The 16,516-nt window shown below is 37.3% G+C and overlaps 1 protein-coding gene across 1 annotated transcript in view; it reads right to left on the bottom strand.

Moving 5' to 3' along the window:
- Positions 1 to 16,516, bottom strand: part of WDR70 (WD repeat domain 70) — a 320,082-nt gene that overhangs the window by 45,795 nt on the left and 257,771 nt on the right. The window contains exons 12-13 of the mRNA XM_036736844.1: positions 12,115 to 12,199; positions 7,245 to 7,383 (exon numbers count right to left, since the gene is read on the bottom strand). Of these exons, the coding sequence (XP_036592739.1) occupies positions 7,245 to 7,383; positions 12,115 to 12,199 (224 nt within the window). The remainder of the gene's footprint in view (positions 1 to 7,244; positions 7,384 to 12,114; positions 12,200 to 16,516) is intronic.

Below are 16,516 nucleotides of genomic sequence, written 5' to 3'. Positions count from 1 at the left end.
AAATATGAGGTAATTTAGGTGGGGGGAGCAGTTGGGAAGGATCAAAAAAGGCTTTGTGCAGAAGATAGTGTTTGAACTGTGTCTTTATGAAAGTAGGGTGGAGGGGAGGAGTGAGTGAATTACAGAAATGGAGTATGGCCAATACAAAGAAAGGCATGGAGATGAAACATGAAGAACAACCTGTGAGGAACAGCAAGAAGGGCAGTTCAGTCGGACCTTTGAGAGTAGGAAGAGTAGTAATGTATAATGAGGCTGAGACAAAAGTAGGGGCCACACAAGAAAGGAAGTTTTTCCCAATCACTCAGTTCTAGTACCTTCCTTCTGCTTATTATTTCCTATTTCTCCAGTACATAGTTTGCTTGCCCATAGCTGTTTGCATCTTGTCTACCCTACCGGATTGTGAGCTCCTTGAGGGCAGGGATTATCTTTTGCCTTTCTTGTATCCCTAGCACTTAGCACAGTGACTGGCACACAGTAGGCACTAAATAAATGTTTACTGACTGATTCTTAACACTCCCTGCCTTTTTTCATGTCATTCTACCACCACCATTAAGGACTGAGGCCAAAAAGACCTCAGGGTCACTTGTACTTTTGTTTCATGGATTGCCATCATTGAAGAATTCCTCACCTAATGGTCCAATGAAAAGTCTCCTCACACTAGCTAGGCTAGTCCTCAGATAGCAGGCACAGTCTATCGCTGGAATCTTCCTTGAAGCTTTTCCAGCATGGCAAAACCTGACAGGGCTTCTGCTCTGCTGGCACAGACTTGAAGAACCCAGAGACATATCCATATTTAATTCAAGTTTCCTGCAGAACCTCACATAACCAAAAACCAAAACAAAACCAAAAAAACTGATAGTAGATTTTCTTGCTTATAATTTTTTAGGGGGGAAATCTAAAAAATATTTTTGCAAGATGAAATATTAACTAAAATTCTGAGATGGCAGGGAGTAGTGAAATGAGGATGCCACAAAGGAGAAAAAGAAGTGTTAATAATTCACAAATTGGATAGTGAATCTCTGAAGATTTAAAAATTAACTGTGGTTTCCAAAATAATATATAAATTCTGATACTTCAAAATTGGAGATCATTGACCAAGTAGCTACTTAACATAATTACAAATAAAATTTTCAAAAGACAATTTTAATATTTCTCACTCTGGTTATTTTCTGTTTTTCTCATTCAAATTTTGTCATTTTGAAACTTCCCAATTCCTGAGATTGTAATTAAAGAAAATTTCTTTTCTCCCAGCCTCCACAGCCCTTTTTCTATTCCAGCTCTGTTTAACTACTTTTATTTAAAAGGCTTAGTTGTTTCTTTCAGTTCTGCTACTGATATTTTCTTATTTTGCTGGTCAATTTTTATAAGACCATGGTACTAAATGATGGCAAATAATTCAGAAAAAGATTCAAGCTCACGTGTAAAATTTTGAGCTTTTCCCTTTTTAACCCAATGAAACCTCAAAAATCTTCCTGATAGTTATCAAAATGAAATGAGATTAAAAGGCTACAACTTGAACTTAAAATTAGGCTAGAGACTTCCTTGGGAATTCCAATGTAGTAGTAAAATTGCACGAACCATTTTTCTAGTTAACAAAGCATATAAAGGAAATTTTTATAAATATTTTGTAATTGGTTATAAAAAGATTATTACTTTCTATTAACATTTTCATAATTTTAGATGTTTGACATAAAACAAAAGAATAAAAAACATCATAAAATGTGATGAACTATAAAGTAAATTATTTTATTTCATTTCTAAACTTTACCTTATTTCATTAATTATTTACAAAGAAATATCTTTTAAGACTCGCTAGCCAAAACAGAGCAATGGAAGCTTAGCTGAACAAGGCAAACTCAAACTAAGAGTCTGGTCTTCAAGAAAAAAGGAAAAAAGAAAGCCTGGAAATTCAGCAGTGAAGTTATATTTTGGAGCTCATCCTAGAAAAGAAGCCAAGAACAATAAATAAGGTGGGAGTTGGGGAGTAGCTAAACTATAGTGGTCACAATACTATTTGATTTAACACACTCCAGAGGATTAAGCTGTAGAGGAAGCAATATTTTTTGATTTTAGGAAACCCTTTTGAAAGATGTAGAAAACATCCAAAGGAATTTTAATATAACTATACAATGTATACAAATGCCACAGAATATGTGACCTGGGTAAGTCACTTAACCTCTAAGCACACTAGGCAACTTAGTTAAGACTATGAGTTGCCCATTGGTTCACTAATAGCCTTTCTCACTAGGAAATTAATGATATTAAAGGTAATATCCCTCCTTATGCTCCCCCTGTCCATACATGCAGATGTTATTTTACAAAAATAGGTAATACTTTTTTTTTTTTTAACATTAGCTGTCTCCCATCTAGGATGCTCCCAGAGGACAGTGACTACCTTGGTTTTGTCTTTAAACCCTCCGTGGCTAACACAATGCTTTCAATATATTTTTGTATCTCCAGGGCTGAACACAATGCTTTGTTCTGGGAGGGAACCAGAATGGAGAAGATGAATAGAACTATACTGGTCAATGTAGCTGGACAGCCTTAGGACAGGCTTGAGGACACCACTCCTTTTATACATGCAGTCACATAACAGCACCAAATTTTAGTAATAGCAAAATAAACAGGTACTTTTCCTTACTGTGGGATGTGGCTTTTTCTTAAAAGTATGGAGACTATTTGACTCTCTTAATGATGAAAACACACACTAAAATAAAAGAGGTGATTCTTGGCCCATCCAACAATTTACCCATCCTTACTGCATTCCAAGGAATGCATTTGTTTGTTTTCTTACATTCCGAGAAGATTTAAAACTTGAGACAATGGGTCAAAGGAGCAGTTTAAAGCCCCTTTAACATACCATTCTGCTAGATAAACAGAAACTGATGCTGCCTGATGGTGAGGAGAAAAAACCAAATCAGTGATGAAAAAAAGGTGGCTTTAAGGTATATTTTCCTTTGCTCTCATTAAAACAACATGTTGATTCATTTGCTTAAAGAAGAAGGGCCTTATAATCTCTTCTTAGAGTGTCTTGAAATGCTCAACAATATCTATTCTTTTATGTGAATAAACCTTGTAAGAATCTAGCAATCATTCTTCAAAACTCTATTTTTCTGAATTGAGCATACTTTAAGTCTATCAAACTTAAACCAAAAAAATTACAGAGATCATAACAAAATACAAAACTAACACACAAAATGACACGTCTGTACAATATACATGTCATTCCCTATGTATGTGTGATATGGTGGCATATTCCCTTAGATAATTACATTAATGAGGTCAGGATGCTAAGTTCAATCCAAATTGGCTCAGTTTTAGTCAGAGACTTCACACTAGCTACCACATAAATTTACTCTTTTAAAAAGTCATAATGGAGATCAGATAAAAGAAAACGGACAAAGGAAAGCAAATTCACTACAACTACCATAACAATCCAAGTATATTCTCCCCTGATGGCAGGTCTACCACATGAGTTTTACATGTGAAAAGTGACCTAGCATTATTAGCATGTGTCTATTCCTAGAGCAGAGATATCAGGTTGTAGATTCTGAAAATTTTGTATGCCGTATTCTTAAGAAATAAACAAAATCTATATAGAGGCAATATGTAAGAAATCTATCTCTACAATAAGGTAAATAACTAAGGCATAGGACAGTTCAGGTTTTGCTTTAGCAACTTTACAAGATGGGAAAGGATTTAATGGTACAAAAAAGACATTTTCTCTGCTAGTTTAAACAAATGTCTAGTTTCTATTGCAACTTCAACACTAAGTTCATTTACAGGACAAAATGACTTAATTATTTTTTTGCTGCAAAATGTTAATCAATGCAGTAAATGTGCTGACATTTTATCAAAGAAACCCAAAAGCCATGAGTACTCTCTGGTTACTCTACAATTTTAAGTTCTCCAACTGAGCTCTTATTGCTCTAGGAAGGCCCTAATGACACTGGCAAAACTACATAAATATAAAAATATATAGAAATATACATTCACACATATATGTATAAATGCTGGGAGAAAATTCTGAATTGTGTTATAATTTCTTTCTCTCTGCTATCTACTCTATTAACAAGCCTGGTTTATAGCTATCTTTTCATGATGGCTAGCTTCATGGTAGTGAAATAAATTGCTTACATATATTTGTTTCAACACTATAAATTAAAAGTATTCTGTCTAGTATTCGAGTTTCTGACATGCACGTTTAACCTTTTCCATGGCATGCACAAGACTAACATAAACAAAGAATATCCACAGGGTAGGTTATCCTTAAGATACATACTCCTTAACAGCAGGTTATTTAGAAAATCTTACATCAAAGGAAAGCTTTCTGAGGAGCTACTGAATATATTATAATGTTTAACATTAGATACCTTGGAAAAATCAGAAGGTACCTGAAGCAAGGGAAGAAAAATGTTTCCAGGCTGCCTTCTGTTATGGTTCTGCAGTATCTTCCTGGAACTGAGCTGTGGGCTAAAAGCCAGAGATTAGCCTCTGGTCTTTAGGCCTACTGCACTGCCTCTGGGCCAGTCCACATCCGAGACCAGTCACTTTTTGACAAGGTACAGGTGTAACTGGGCCTAATGGGTGTGGTTCATTTTGACTCTTTTGGGTTGTCAATAGGATCTATGATCCTATAATCCAACTGGATATCACAATGTTTAGCCCATGATAAGGCCTGGGAAAATTAAACTCCTAGGAGAAGTTAAAAGAAAGAGACAGAAGCTAAGAAAGTGTCAGGGTAAAAAAGGCATATGGAGGCAAAATTCATAAGAAAAAAAGACAGGTAAAGTAAGTATCAGGAAGAAAAACGTAGGGCAGAAAATATTTTATTAATTGTGGCTTAGTCTTATTTACTTTAAGTGAAACTTAATGTCCACTTTTGTTGAATGAATTTACAATTTTCATTGCATTTTAGGTGAAAAGGAAAAAGACTAACAAAATGGCACTTGTTATTAATAGAAATTGTTAATCGTTAACATTTGAACCAGCCAAAATGACCATCAATTGTGTAATGACTACATTATTATACATGAATGCAATGAAATATCACTTGTGTTCTAAGAAACAACAAATATGACGAATACAGAAAAGCAAGAAAAGATTTACATGACTGAATTTAGCAGAGTCAAGAAACACAATACACATAATTACTACAATGTAAAGAACAACCACAAAACAATCAAAAGTGAATGCAGCAAAATTATAAAGAACAAGGACAGTTCCAAAAAAGAAATGAGAAAGACCCTTTGTCTACCATCTCCCTCCCCTGACTCATCTTACTCCCTGGTAGAGGGGGGAGGCCCACAGAAGTGATACACTGCATATATTTTCACATTTTTTGACATATCAATCAATTTTGCTGATTTTTTTCTCTTCTTTCTCTTTTTTCCTTTTTTTGTCCTCACTTTAGAAAATATTATCTGTTATATAGGATTGCTCTTTGGGAAACAGGAAGGGAATGGAGCCTAAGAGAAATGTGAATGATATAAAAAACAAAACATATCAATAAAATTTTTTTTAAAAAAAGTAAAGTAACTCAGGATACAAATCTGTCACAATTATGGGCCCTGCTCATTCCAACAAACAGCATGTCTCTTCTCCAAACTGGAATCTCAGTGCCTTTAAAATCCATTCATTTTTCAACATTCTTTAATTTGTTTATATTGCCTTTTAGATTGTAATTTGAGAAAAACATAACACTAAACAATGTTGAAATGTACAAATAAGTAAAAGCCATAATGGAAAAAAGTCAACTTTTTCTGGAACAATCAATTACAATAATTTTATGTTTTGGGATTTAAGTTAATGTACTCAAAAGTGTTTTTCTTAGATGTCCAGTGTTATACTTGGCTCCTGGAAACACCAACTTCACTAAAATATTATTAGTGTTGGAACACAGCAAATTATGTCACAAGATTAAGATTTGTAAAACTGAGGTGCCCATCTAGAATTACTCTCATTTTTGTTAATTTCCTCCTCTACAGGTTGAAACAAAAGTGTGGTTTCAAACTTAGTAGCTGCAAATATATATAATAGTACTAAGAGTATTTAATTATACAAGCGTAGTGGAACAGTTTTATTAATAGCAGTATAAAAACATTTGTTCAGTTGTCTTCACTACTAAAGCATGTAATATGTCACAACTGTTTACAAAGAACTGAAAAAGCTAGATTAATTCATATGAATACAGTTTATGGTAGAGGAATTTGCTAAAGGGCTATATACTTTTTTCAGAAAAAATATATACATGCAAAGCCCTTAATTGGCCCATTTTATACTCTCTTGGGAAAGTATAATGGTTTGTTTTACTAACTAAATAATAATATACAATAAAAGAACTATAAAGGGTATATTTTTACTTCTGGGAATTGCTTCTCTTACTGTATTCCATCTATTCCTGACATAGTTCTAATTTCATGATGTATTTTAGGTCTTATAAGAATGCCTGAAAATAAACCCGAAGCTTTGAAGTCATTGAAATTATTTCTAATATATGTAAATTGCCAACTAAGTAAAAGTTGAATGAACCCATACTGAGGCTTCAGAAGCAGGTGAGTGGCTCAATTGATAAAGAGCTGAGTCGGGAAGACCTGAATTCAAATATGACCTCAGATACTTCCTAGCTATGTGATTTTGGGCAAGTCACTTAACTCTGTTTGCCTGAATCCACTGGAGAAGAAAATGGCAAAAAAAAAAAAAAACTCCATTAACAATATGGTCCATGGGGTTACTAAGAGTTAAACAGAACTGAACTGAACAACAACAACATTGAGCCTTGTTTTAAGACAAAACTAACAATCAGGGACACAGAGAAAAGTTCTGCTAGTCTAGAACAACAGTCCCTCCACATATCGTTACCCTTTGCGTATATAAAAATTTCCTGCCTCCCTCCATTGCACTATTCCTCTAAATTTATACACATATAGACATGCCCTGGAAGATTCCCTTTCTTCTCTGTTCTCTGATGAAATTTCTTCATAGAGTGGGCAGAAGGCGGGGAAGGTGCATCGGGACACTTACAGCCACGAAGAAAGGTCCACCTATTGCAAATGTGGTAGTGGCTCCATGTTCAGCAAAGTCCTACTATGTGGCAAGTCCTCCTTGCCCAAAATGTCCCAAATGACAAGAGGGAGAAAGTCATTGTTAAACATAATGTTATTTGTGTACTAAAAAGTAACAGATGATCCTAACTACAAAGCAAACTTTATTTCAATGGTAGAAGTAAAGTAAAAAATACATACTGCATTGGTGACATCGATTTCATACACTTTATGGAACGTCTGGCGTTCAAAAAAAACAAGCCTGCCATTGCCACCTCCCTTCTTAACAGATGTTCCAGTGACCAAAAGCTTATCATCTGGACTGAAGCAGCAATCGGTCCTGAGAAGAGACAAACAGCTGTCACAGCATGTGAAAAGGTGATGGTGCAATTATTATGAATAAAGTATGCAAAATGTTAGAAGTGAATTCCTAAGTTTTTCATCTTTATTTCTGAATAAGGGTGAGAAACAGAAAGAGGAAAGAAAAAACCAGCTTATAACTATTTATTTAATATTTTTAGTTTTCAGCATTGATTTCCACAAGATTTTGATCTACAAATTTTATCCCCATTTCTACCCTCCCCTCCCACTCCAAGATGGCATATATTCTGATTGCCCCATTCCCCAGTCAGCACTCCCTTCTGTCAGCCCACTCCCCACCCCCATCCTCTTTTCCCTTACTTTCTTGTAGGGCAAGATAGATCTCTATGCCCCATTGCCTGTATATCTTATTTCCCAGTTGCATGCAAAAACAACTTTTTTTGAACATCTGCTTTTAAAACTTTGAGTTCCAAATTCTCTCCCCTCTTCCCTCCCTCCCCTACCCTCCCTAAAAAGGCAAGCAATTCAACATAGGTCACATGTGTATCATCATATAAAAGCCTTCCACAATACTCATATTGTGAAAGACTAACTATATTTTGCTTCCTCCTATCCAGTCCCCCTTTATTCAATTTTCTCCCTTGACCCTGCCCCTTTTCAAAAGTGTTTCCTTTTGATTACCTCCTCCCCCTATCTGTACCTCCCTTCTATTGTCCCCCCTTTTTTTATCCCCTTCCTCCTTTCCTGTGGGGTAAGATACCCAACTGAGTGTATATATTATCCCCTCCTCAAGTCAAATCCAATGAGAGCAAGATTCACTCATTCCCCCTCACCTGCCTTCTCTTTTCTTCCTACAGAACTGCTTTTTCTTTCCACTTTTATGTGAGATAATTTACCCCATTCTATCTCTCCCTTTCTCAACATATTTCTCTCATCCCTTAATTTGACTTTATTTTTTCAGATATCATCCCTTCATATTCAACTCACCCTGTGCCCTCTGGGTGTGTGTGTGTGTGTGTGTGTGTGTGTGTGTGTGTGTATTCCCTTCAGCTACCCTAATATTGAGGTCTCATGAATTACACACATCATCTTTTCATGTAGGAATGTAAACAAAACAGTTCCACTTTAGTAAGTTCCTTATGAATTCTCTTTCTTGTTTACCTTTTCATGCTTCTCTTGAGTCTTGTGTTTGAAAGTCACATTTTCTATTCAGCTCTGGTCTTTTCACTAAGAAAGCTTGAAAGTCCTCTATTTTATTGAAAATCCATATTTTGCCTTGGACCATGATACTCAGTTTTGCTGGATAGGTGATTCTTGGTTTTAATCCTAGCTCCATTGACCTCTGGAATATCATATTCCAAGCCCTTCAACCCCTTAATGTAGAAGCTGCTAGATCTTGTATTATCCTGATTGTGTTTCCACAATACTCAAATTGTTTCTTTCTGGCTGCTTGAAGTATTTTCTCCTTGATCTGGGAGCTCTCGAATTTGGCAACAATATTCCTAGTTTTCTTTTTGGGATCTTTGTCAGGACGCCATCAGTGGATTTTTTTTTCAATTTCTATTTTACCCTCTGGCTCTAGAATATCGGGGCAGTTCTCCTTGATAATTTCTTGACAGATGATATCTAGGCTTTTTTTTGATCATAGCTTTCAGGTAGTCCAATAATTTTTAAATTATCTCTCCTGGATCTATTTTCCAGGTCAGTGGTTTTTCCTATGAGATATTTCACATTGTCTTCCACTTTTTCATTCCTTTGGTACTGTTTTATATCTTGATTTCTCATAAAGTCACTAGCTTCCACTTGCTCCAATCTCATTTTTAAGGTAGTATCTTCTTCAGTGGTCTTTTGGACCTCCTTTTCCATTTGGCTAATTCTGCCTTTCAAGGCATTCTTCTCATTGGCTTTTTGGAGGTCTTTTGCCATTTGAGTTAGTCTATTTTTTAAGGTGTTATTTTCTTCAGTATTTTTTGGGGTCTCCTTTAGCAAGTCATTGATTTGTTTTTCATGGTTTTCTTGCATCACTCTCATTTCTCTTCCCAATTGTTCCTCTACTTCTCTTACTTGCTTTTCCAAATCCTTTTTGAGATCCTTCATGGCCTGAGACCAATTCATATTTTTCTTGGAGGCTTTTGATGTAGGCTCTTTGCATTTGTTGACTTCTTCTGGCTGTATGTTTTGGTCTTCTTTGTCACCAGAAAAAGATTCCAAAGTCTGAGTCTGAATCTGAGACCATTTTTGCTGCCTGTTCATGTTCCCAGCCAACTATTTGACCCTTGGGCTTTTTGTTGGGGTATGACTGCTTGTAGAGTAGAGAGTACTTTGTCCCAAGCTTGAGGGGCTGCGCTGCTATTTTCAGAGCTACTTCTACACAGCAAGCTCTACTACACCAAAGCTCCTTCTCCCCCAAGAACCGCCGACCAGGATTGTGGCCCAGATCCAGGCAGGGCAAAGCAGACTTTGCACTCCAGCTCTAATCCACCATTTAATTCCTCCCACCAGGTGGGCCTGGGGCTGGAAGCAACTGCAGCTGTAGCTCTGGAAGCAGCCTCAGAGCTGCACCAGCTCTGCGCCACTGGGGAGGTGGCCAATCTCTAACTCCTTTCACTATGTTCCAGCAGCTTTTCCCACTAACCTTCTCTGTTGTCTTTGGAGTTTGTGGGTTGAGAAGTCTGGTAACTGCCATAGCTCACTGATTCAGGGTGCTACTCCTGTTCCACCCAGCTCCCGGTCTGGTTGGTCCTAGCACAGCCCATGTTAGGCTCTGCTCCACTCTGCTCCTAGCTCTGTGCGACAGACCCTTCCCAGCAACCATCCAGGCTATCCTGGGCTGGAGCCCTGCTTCCCTTTGCTATTTTATGGGTTCTGCAGCTCTAGAATTTGTTCAGAAGTCAACAAATGCAAAGAGCCTACATCAAAAGCCTCCAAGAAAAATATGAATTGGTCTCAGGCCATGAAAGGTCTCAAAAATTATTTTTATGACTTATTTTATGACTCTCTGATGATAGAATTATTTCTTTAGACCTATTCCCTCCATTCCCAAAGCTTTGAATTGGCCTTGCCATTTGCCGTTAAATGAAGCACAACCTCGACTGCTATAGATGGCTGTTATTAACAGATCTTGTTATTAGGAGTCTGGTTATCTAAATAATTTGCAAAACATATACACAAACATATGCACAAAGCTGACTTCTGGTAATTGACTATATTATCCAAAGTGCATAAACAGCATTATTGGTAGCAACCTTATGAACTGTGTACATATTAAAATGACATGTTTTTTAAAAGATGAAAACTATAACTAAAGTATTTCTAAATATTTTTTTTAATCTTGCAGTTTCCTAAATTTGGTAATTCAGTTCCTGTCAACCCTAGTTACAGTGAATACCAATGTGAAATTACACCTCAACAGTCATAGGCAAATTTGTCACAGATCTAACCACAAGGCTGGGAGTTCAAATCCCAATTTTGCTGCTAATTCACTGTGATAATCTACAACACTCCTTTGGTTAGCTATTTAGTAAAATGGATATAATACTCAATCAATCAAACAGGGAATGACATAAATAAGTAAATGATGTCAAATGCTTGGACAAAAAGGATCATAAAGGTATTTGCATAATAAGTATTAGGATTAAGTCTATTGTAACGAGGTAAAGTATATACCATATAATAAAATATATAAAGATATATGTGATATATTTATATACATATATACATATACATATAAACACTTCCTTATAATATGCTTATAAAGAAGCGTTAAATATATTTCTATACCAGGAAAGCCCTATATTGATGAAATCATAGGTGTGATTTAGAAGTTTAAAATTAAAATACAAATGCAAATTTACATATTTCTACACACACACACGCACACACACGAGAGAGAGAGAGAGAGAGAGAGAGAGAGAGAGAGAGAGAGAGAGAGAGAATGAGTGACAGAGAGGGAGGGACATGTGGTTTCATCGGTGTAGGGAATTCTTGGTGTGGAAACTTCATCTACTAATTCAGTGGGCTGTTATTTATAGTCTTAGGAAATTGACTGGGAGCATTTGAAGGTTTGGAGGCAGTTAGGCAGATAGAGTGCTGGGCCTGGAGTCAGGAAGACTTGAGTGCAAATCTGACCTCAGACACATACTAGCTGTGTGACCCTGGGCAAATGACTTAACTTCTGTTTGCCTTAATCCACTGGAGAAGGAAATGGCAAATCGCTCTAATATCCTTGCCAAGAAAATCCCACGAAGGGTCACGAAGAGTAAGACATAACTGATCACCTGAACGAGCATTCAGAGGTTTAGTGACTTGCCCATGGTCATACAGCTAGTATCTGAACCTCAGTCTGATTCTAGAGCTGGACCTTTATTCACTAAGCCAAAATGCCTCTTACGTCTATATTTATATACTCACATTTTCACACATATATTTTAGCATATGATTAACAGAACTATTTTATTTATTTCAAAACAACCTCATACTTTAACCTAATCACAAAAAATAATATACCAATAGGAACCTTCAACTCTATCTTTCATTACTGTCTGGAGAATCAACCTAAAAGAGGAAAAGTAATGTGGTTAATAAAAAGAGGCCCCGGGGGCAGGAGGGAATGGGGGTGGGGTAGATCAAATCCCAGGGCAATCTTTTGGATGCCCTAAATGATAAATAATGTGAGTAACCCCTAATTAGAGGAAATTTTGCATTTATCTACCAACCTTAAGTGCATCAAAATCAAAGAACAGCCACTTACATTGAGAAGAAGGTAGGAAGATTTGAAGCTGAAAAGAGCGGTTTCTTAAACTGTCGGATGTCCCACAGTTTTAGAGTATCATCTCCTAGAAAAGGAATGAGGGGAAAAATGAAACAGCATGTTGCTGGTTTCATGACTTAAAAATAATAGCTCATACATATAAAATATGTTTTATTTTTCAAATGCATTTGTTTTGGGAGACTGTAAAATGGTAGAAAGGAGGCAGGTATCTCTTTATTAAGAAGACTTCCAGATATTACTTTCCCATTTTTAACAGCATCTGTAAAATAAAAAGAAAGTCTCCAACAAGTGCTCTCAAGCCTGATTTTCAAGCAGATGGTATTTCCCCCCAGGGCATTTCTGCAGGACATCCGGCTTTCTTCAAAAGCTCTTAATTGACTAACCATCAGGACTAAAATGCAGTTCAACTCCTCAGAGACTCTTTCCCCAGCAAAGTGTTGGTAAAGCTATCCATTCATTAACACTGATAAGAATGATCCTTGTCAATCCCTCCCTCACAATCTAACTATAACTGCAACTATTATTTATTGCTCTCCTGTGTACTGCACCTTTTCCTAGGCAATTTAAGAGTAATGAATTTTTTAAAGTATCACATTCTTATATTTCGATCAGGCTACTAATTCCTGAATAAAATGACAGCCGGAACTTACACAAACAATGTCTTTGTTGGTTATGTTCCCCAGTGCCCACAGCTGGGACCTGCCTCATCTCCCTCTTGTACAACATGGAATTTGCATCAGATGCAAGTGAAGTGAATTGAGATTCAATAAAAATCTCCATTCCCTCACCAGCAATCTTTTCTTTGAAGTTCAAAATTTGGCAGGTATGCTGATGTAGAACTGGTTGGATCTCCATCTGCTTTTATTGGACTAGATCCAAAAAAATATTCCCAATGGAATATTAACTTACTGCTTCTATTCTTAACAGAAAGTTACCAAGAAGGCCACAATCTGCAATCTACAGAAAAACATTAATCTGCATTAAATAGTTCAGCTGGCGCGGCAAGTATTAGAGCCAGAAGAGTGATTTACAATATTCTGGGGGCTACTGGCTGAGTATACTTAAATTGAGACGTTATACAAATAATACAAATGTTTACCTATCAAACCACCAAAACGTCTGTTTTTAGGATGAACGACAGGAAAAAGGGAAAAGTATATAATTATTATTATGGTGATCATTCTAAGAATAATACTAAGCATTTACTAATATTAACATGACACCATACAAGCTTCTCTAGGATTTCTAGAGACTTGATTAGATGTAGTCTCTTACCACAAGGAGCTTACAATCTGGTGGAGAAAAGAGATGGAGAAGCAAACACAGGTTATATTCTATATAAAATGCTCAAGATTATGCAGAATAAAGTGAAAAGAATTTGGATGAATTACGATTCAATCATTCAATTTGGATATGGATGTGCTCTTGGTAGAGGTAGATTTTGACCTGAGTTCTAATAGAATGATGAAAGAGATACAAACTGTTCATAAGATCATAGAACTAGAGCTGAAGATCATCAACTGGAGCCCCTCCTCATTTTGCAGATAAGGTCAGTAAAGTGAAGAATGAGTAAATGATTTGCTCACTGTTACCCCACTAGTAACTGGTAGAGCCTGGATTCTAGGATCTCAAGTTCATCATTTCTTCAGTCAGTCAATAAGAAGCCATTAAGTGTCCACAACACAGCAAAGACACAAGGCAAGCTCTGGATACAAACAAAGGCAAATATACAGCCCTTGCCCTTAAAAAGCTCACATGAGGGAGACAGCATGCAAATAACTAAGAACATACCAGATGAACCTGAGTGAATGGAAGGTAAACTTAGAAGGAAGGCACTGACCCAGGGAGGGATGGGAAAGATTTCACTAGGATGCAGGGTTTGAGCTGAGGAGGGAGAGTATTCCAGGAGGCAGCAGCCCAGCCAAGTTCCCCAACCAACCTCCTCCACAGGGATCTAGAAAATGTACCAAATCAAATTCAGATCAGGAAAACCAAAAAGTCTCAGTCATGTTTCTAGACCACACTTAGAGAGACCTGCAGACACTGGGGACAGAGTCTGGCCAGGAGTGTACCAGGAAAGGAGCATTCTCGTACCTGAGGACTGAAAGTGGAACGAGATTGGGCACTGGGGCAGAAAGAGACCCTAGGAGATCCCTGGACTAACATGGGGAGCAGGTGATACACAGTGATATATAACAGGTGATATATGGCCACTACTCCATCCTAGGTCACAGATGCCTGGAGGAGAAAAGTGATTGCACTAGGATGTGTATATGGAGCAAACAAGTTTAGAAGCAAACAGCAGCTAAGGAGCAGAACAGGGACTTGGGTCTAGCTTCTAGCCCAGCATGGGAGCCTGCAGTAGAACGACCATTCTAGAAGTCCCAGATCAAAGGCGAGCCTGCAGTCCAGTCACTCTGAATCTGCAGACCCTCCCAGCAGGCTAACAGTGGCCAAGTCCAGTAGCTATCTGGAACTGAAACTCCCACCCAGGGACAAGCCAACAGACCCACATGTGAAGTCAGGAACATGCAGAACTCAGACCAGAAGAGCAGTGAACAGACTTAACCCCCTGATCATGTTAGCTTGATATCACTGAAAGCTTGAAGGGGTCTCAGTCTGAGCTGCAAAACAACCAGATATAAGGAGACAGAAAGAAGCTCAACCCAGATATTCTCCCTAGAAGGGCACAGAACCTGGCACTAACATAAGAGTCCAAAGTCAAGAAGGAGGCTGGAAGGATAAGCAAACAAAACAAAAGAATCCCATCATACAGAGCTATTATGGTGAGAGGGAAGCTTAAGACACAAATTCTGTAGAAGAGAATGACTCAAAAACATTTACAAGCAAATCCTCAAAGGAAAATCTAGCTTGGACACAAGTTCAACCAGAATTTCTGGAAGAATTAAAACAAGGGTTGGGGGGATGGGGGGGGGTTTAAGCCAAAAAAATTATTTCACAAACTAAATGAGTAGTAGAAGGAAAAATGGCAAAAAAAATGAAAGTTATGGAAAAATGATATGAAAAGAGCATTAACATTTGCACAAGAGGTACAAAATCCTGCCCAAGCAACAAAATCCCTGAAAACTAGAATGGACCAAATAAAAGCCAATGACTCCATGAAACAACAAGAAATACTAAAACAAAGTGAAAATACTGGGGGGAAAAAGAGAAAATGTGAGAGCTCTCACAGGAAAACAACTGACTTGGGAAACAGATCCAGGAGAGATAACTTAAGAAACCTTGGGCTACCTTAAAGCCATGAACAGAAAAGGAACCTAGACATATTTCAAGAAATCTTAAAAAAAAAAAACCCAAGCAGATCTCTTGGAATAGAGAGCAAAATAAAAAATTAAAATAATCCACCAGACACTTCCTAACAGAAACCCTAAAATGGAAACTCCCAGGAACATTATAGTCAAAATCCAGAGCTCTTAGGTCAAGGAAAAAAATACTGTAAGCAGCCAGAAAGAAATAATTAAAATACCAAGGAGTCAGTCAGGATCACACATAATTTAGCAGCCATCACTATAAAGAAGCCAAGAGCTTAGAATATGATATTCCAGAAATCAAAGAATATGGGCTTATAACTGATAACTGATCCAGCAAAACTGAGTATAATCCTACAGTGAAAAAAATGGTTATTTAATAAAGAAGACTTTCAAGCATTCCTATGAACTGACCAGAGGTGAAGAGAATGTTCTCATTCAAACACAGGACTCAAGAGATGCCTAAAAAAGTAAACTTGAGTGAGCAATCATAAGGGACTAAACAAGATTAAATTGTTTACATTCTTATATGGGGAAATATGTGTAGCCCCTCAGAACTCTATCATCATCAGGGGTCACAGAGGGAGTCTAATTAAACAGAGGGACTGCTTTGATGATCTCAGAAGAAGAATGAAAACGGTAAGGAACAAGAGCTCACTAGGAGGGGGGGAAGTAGAGGAAAAACGGGGAAAATTATTTCACATAAATGGGGTGTACAAGTATAAGTCAATACAACAAAAAGGAGAGAGTGGTGGGGAGTGAGTAGGACACCTGAACTTCACTCTGGAAGAATACACACACACACACACACACACACACACACGCACGCACGCACACGTACACACATGCACACATACACTCATACACATGCACACATAGTTGGTTACAGAAATACATATTACCCAATAGAGAAATAGAAATGAAAGGGGTTAAGAAAAGGGAAGGATTGCTAAGAAGCAAAACAAACTCTTGAAGAGGGGGCAAGAAAAAAAAAGAGTATTTCGGTGGTGATGAATAGCCATGGAAAAAGGCACCAACCAGGTTGGGAGATGGACCATTCAAGCTGGTGCATCTGGATCATGGGAGTGTATGGAAGGGAGTAGTGTAAGAAG

Source organism: Trichosurus vulpecula, chromosome 1 (assembly GCF_011100635.1).
Source record: "Trichosurus vulpecula isolate mTriVul1 chromosome 1, mTriVul1.pri, whole genome shotgun sequence".
Taxonomy (NCBI): domain Eukaryota; kingdom Metazoa; phylum Chordata; class Mammalia; order Diprotodontia; family Phalangeridae; genus Trichosurus; species Trichosurus vulpecula.
This window is presented reverse-complemented; position numbering and strand designations above follow the sequence as displayed.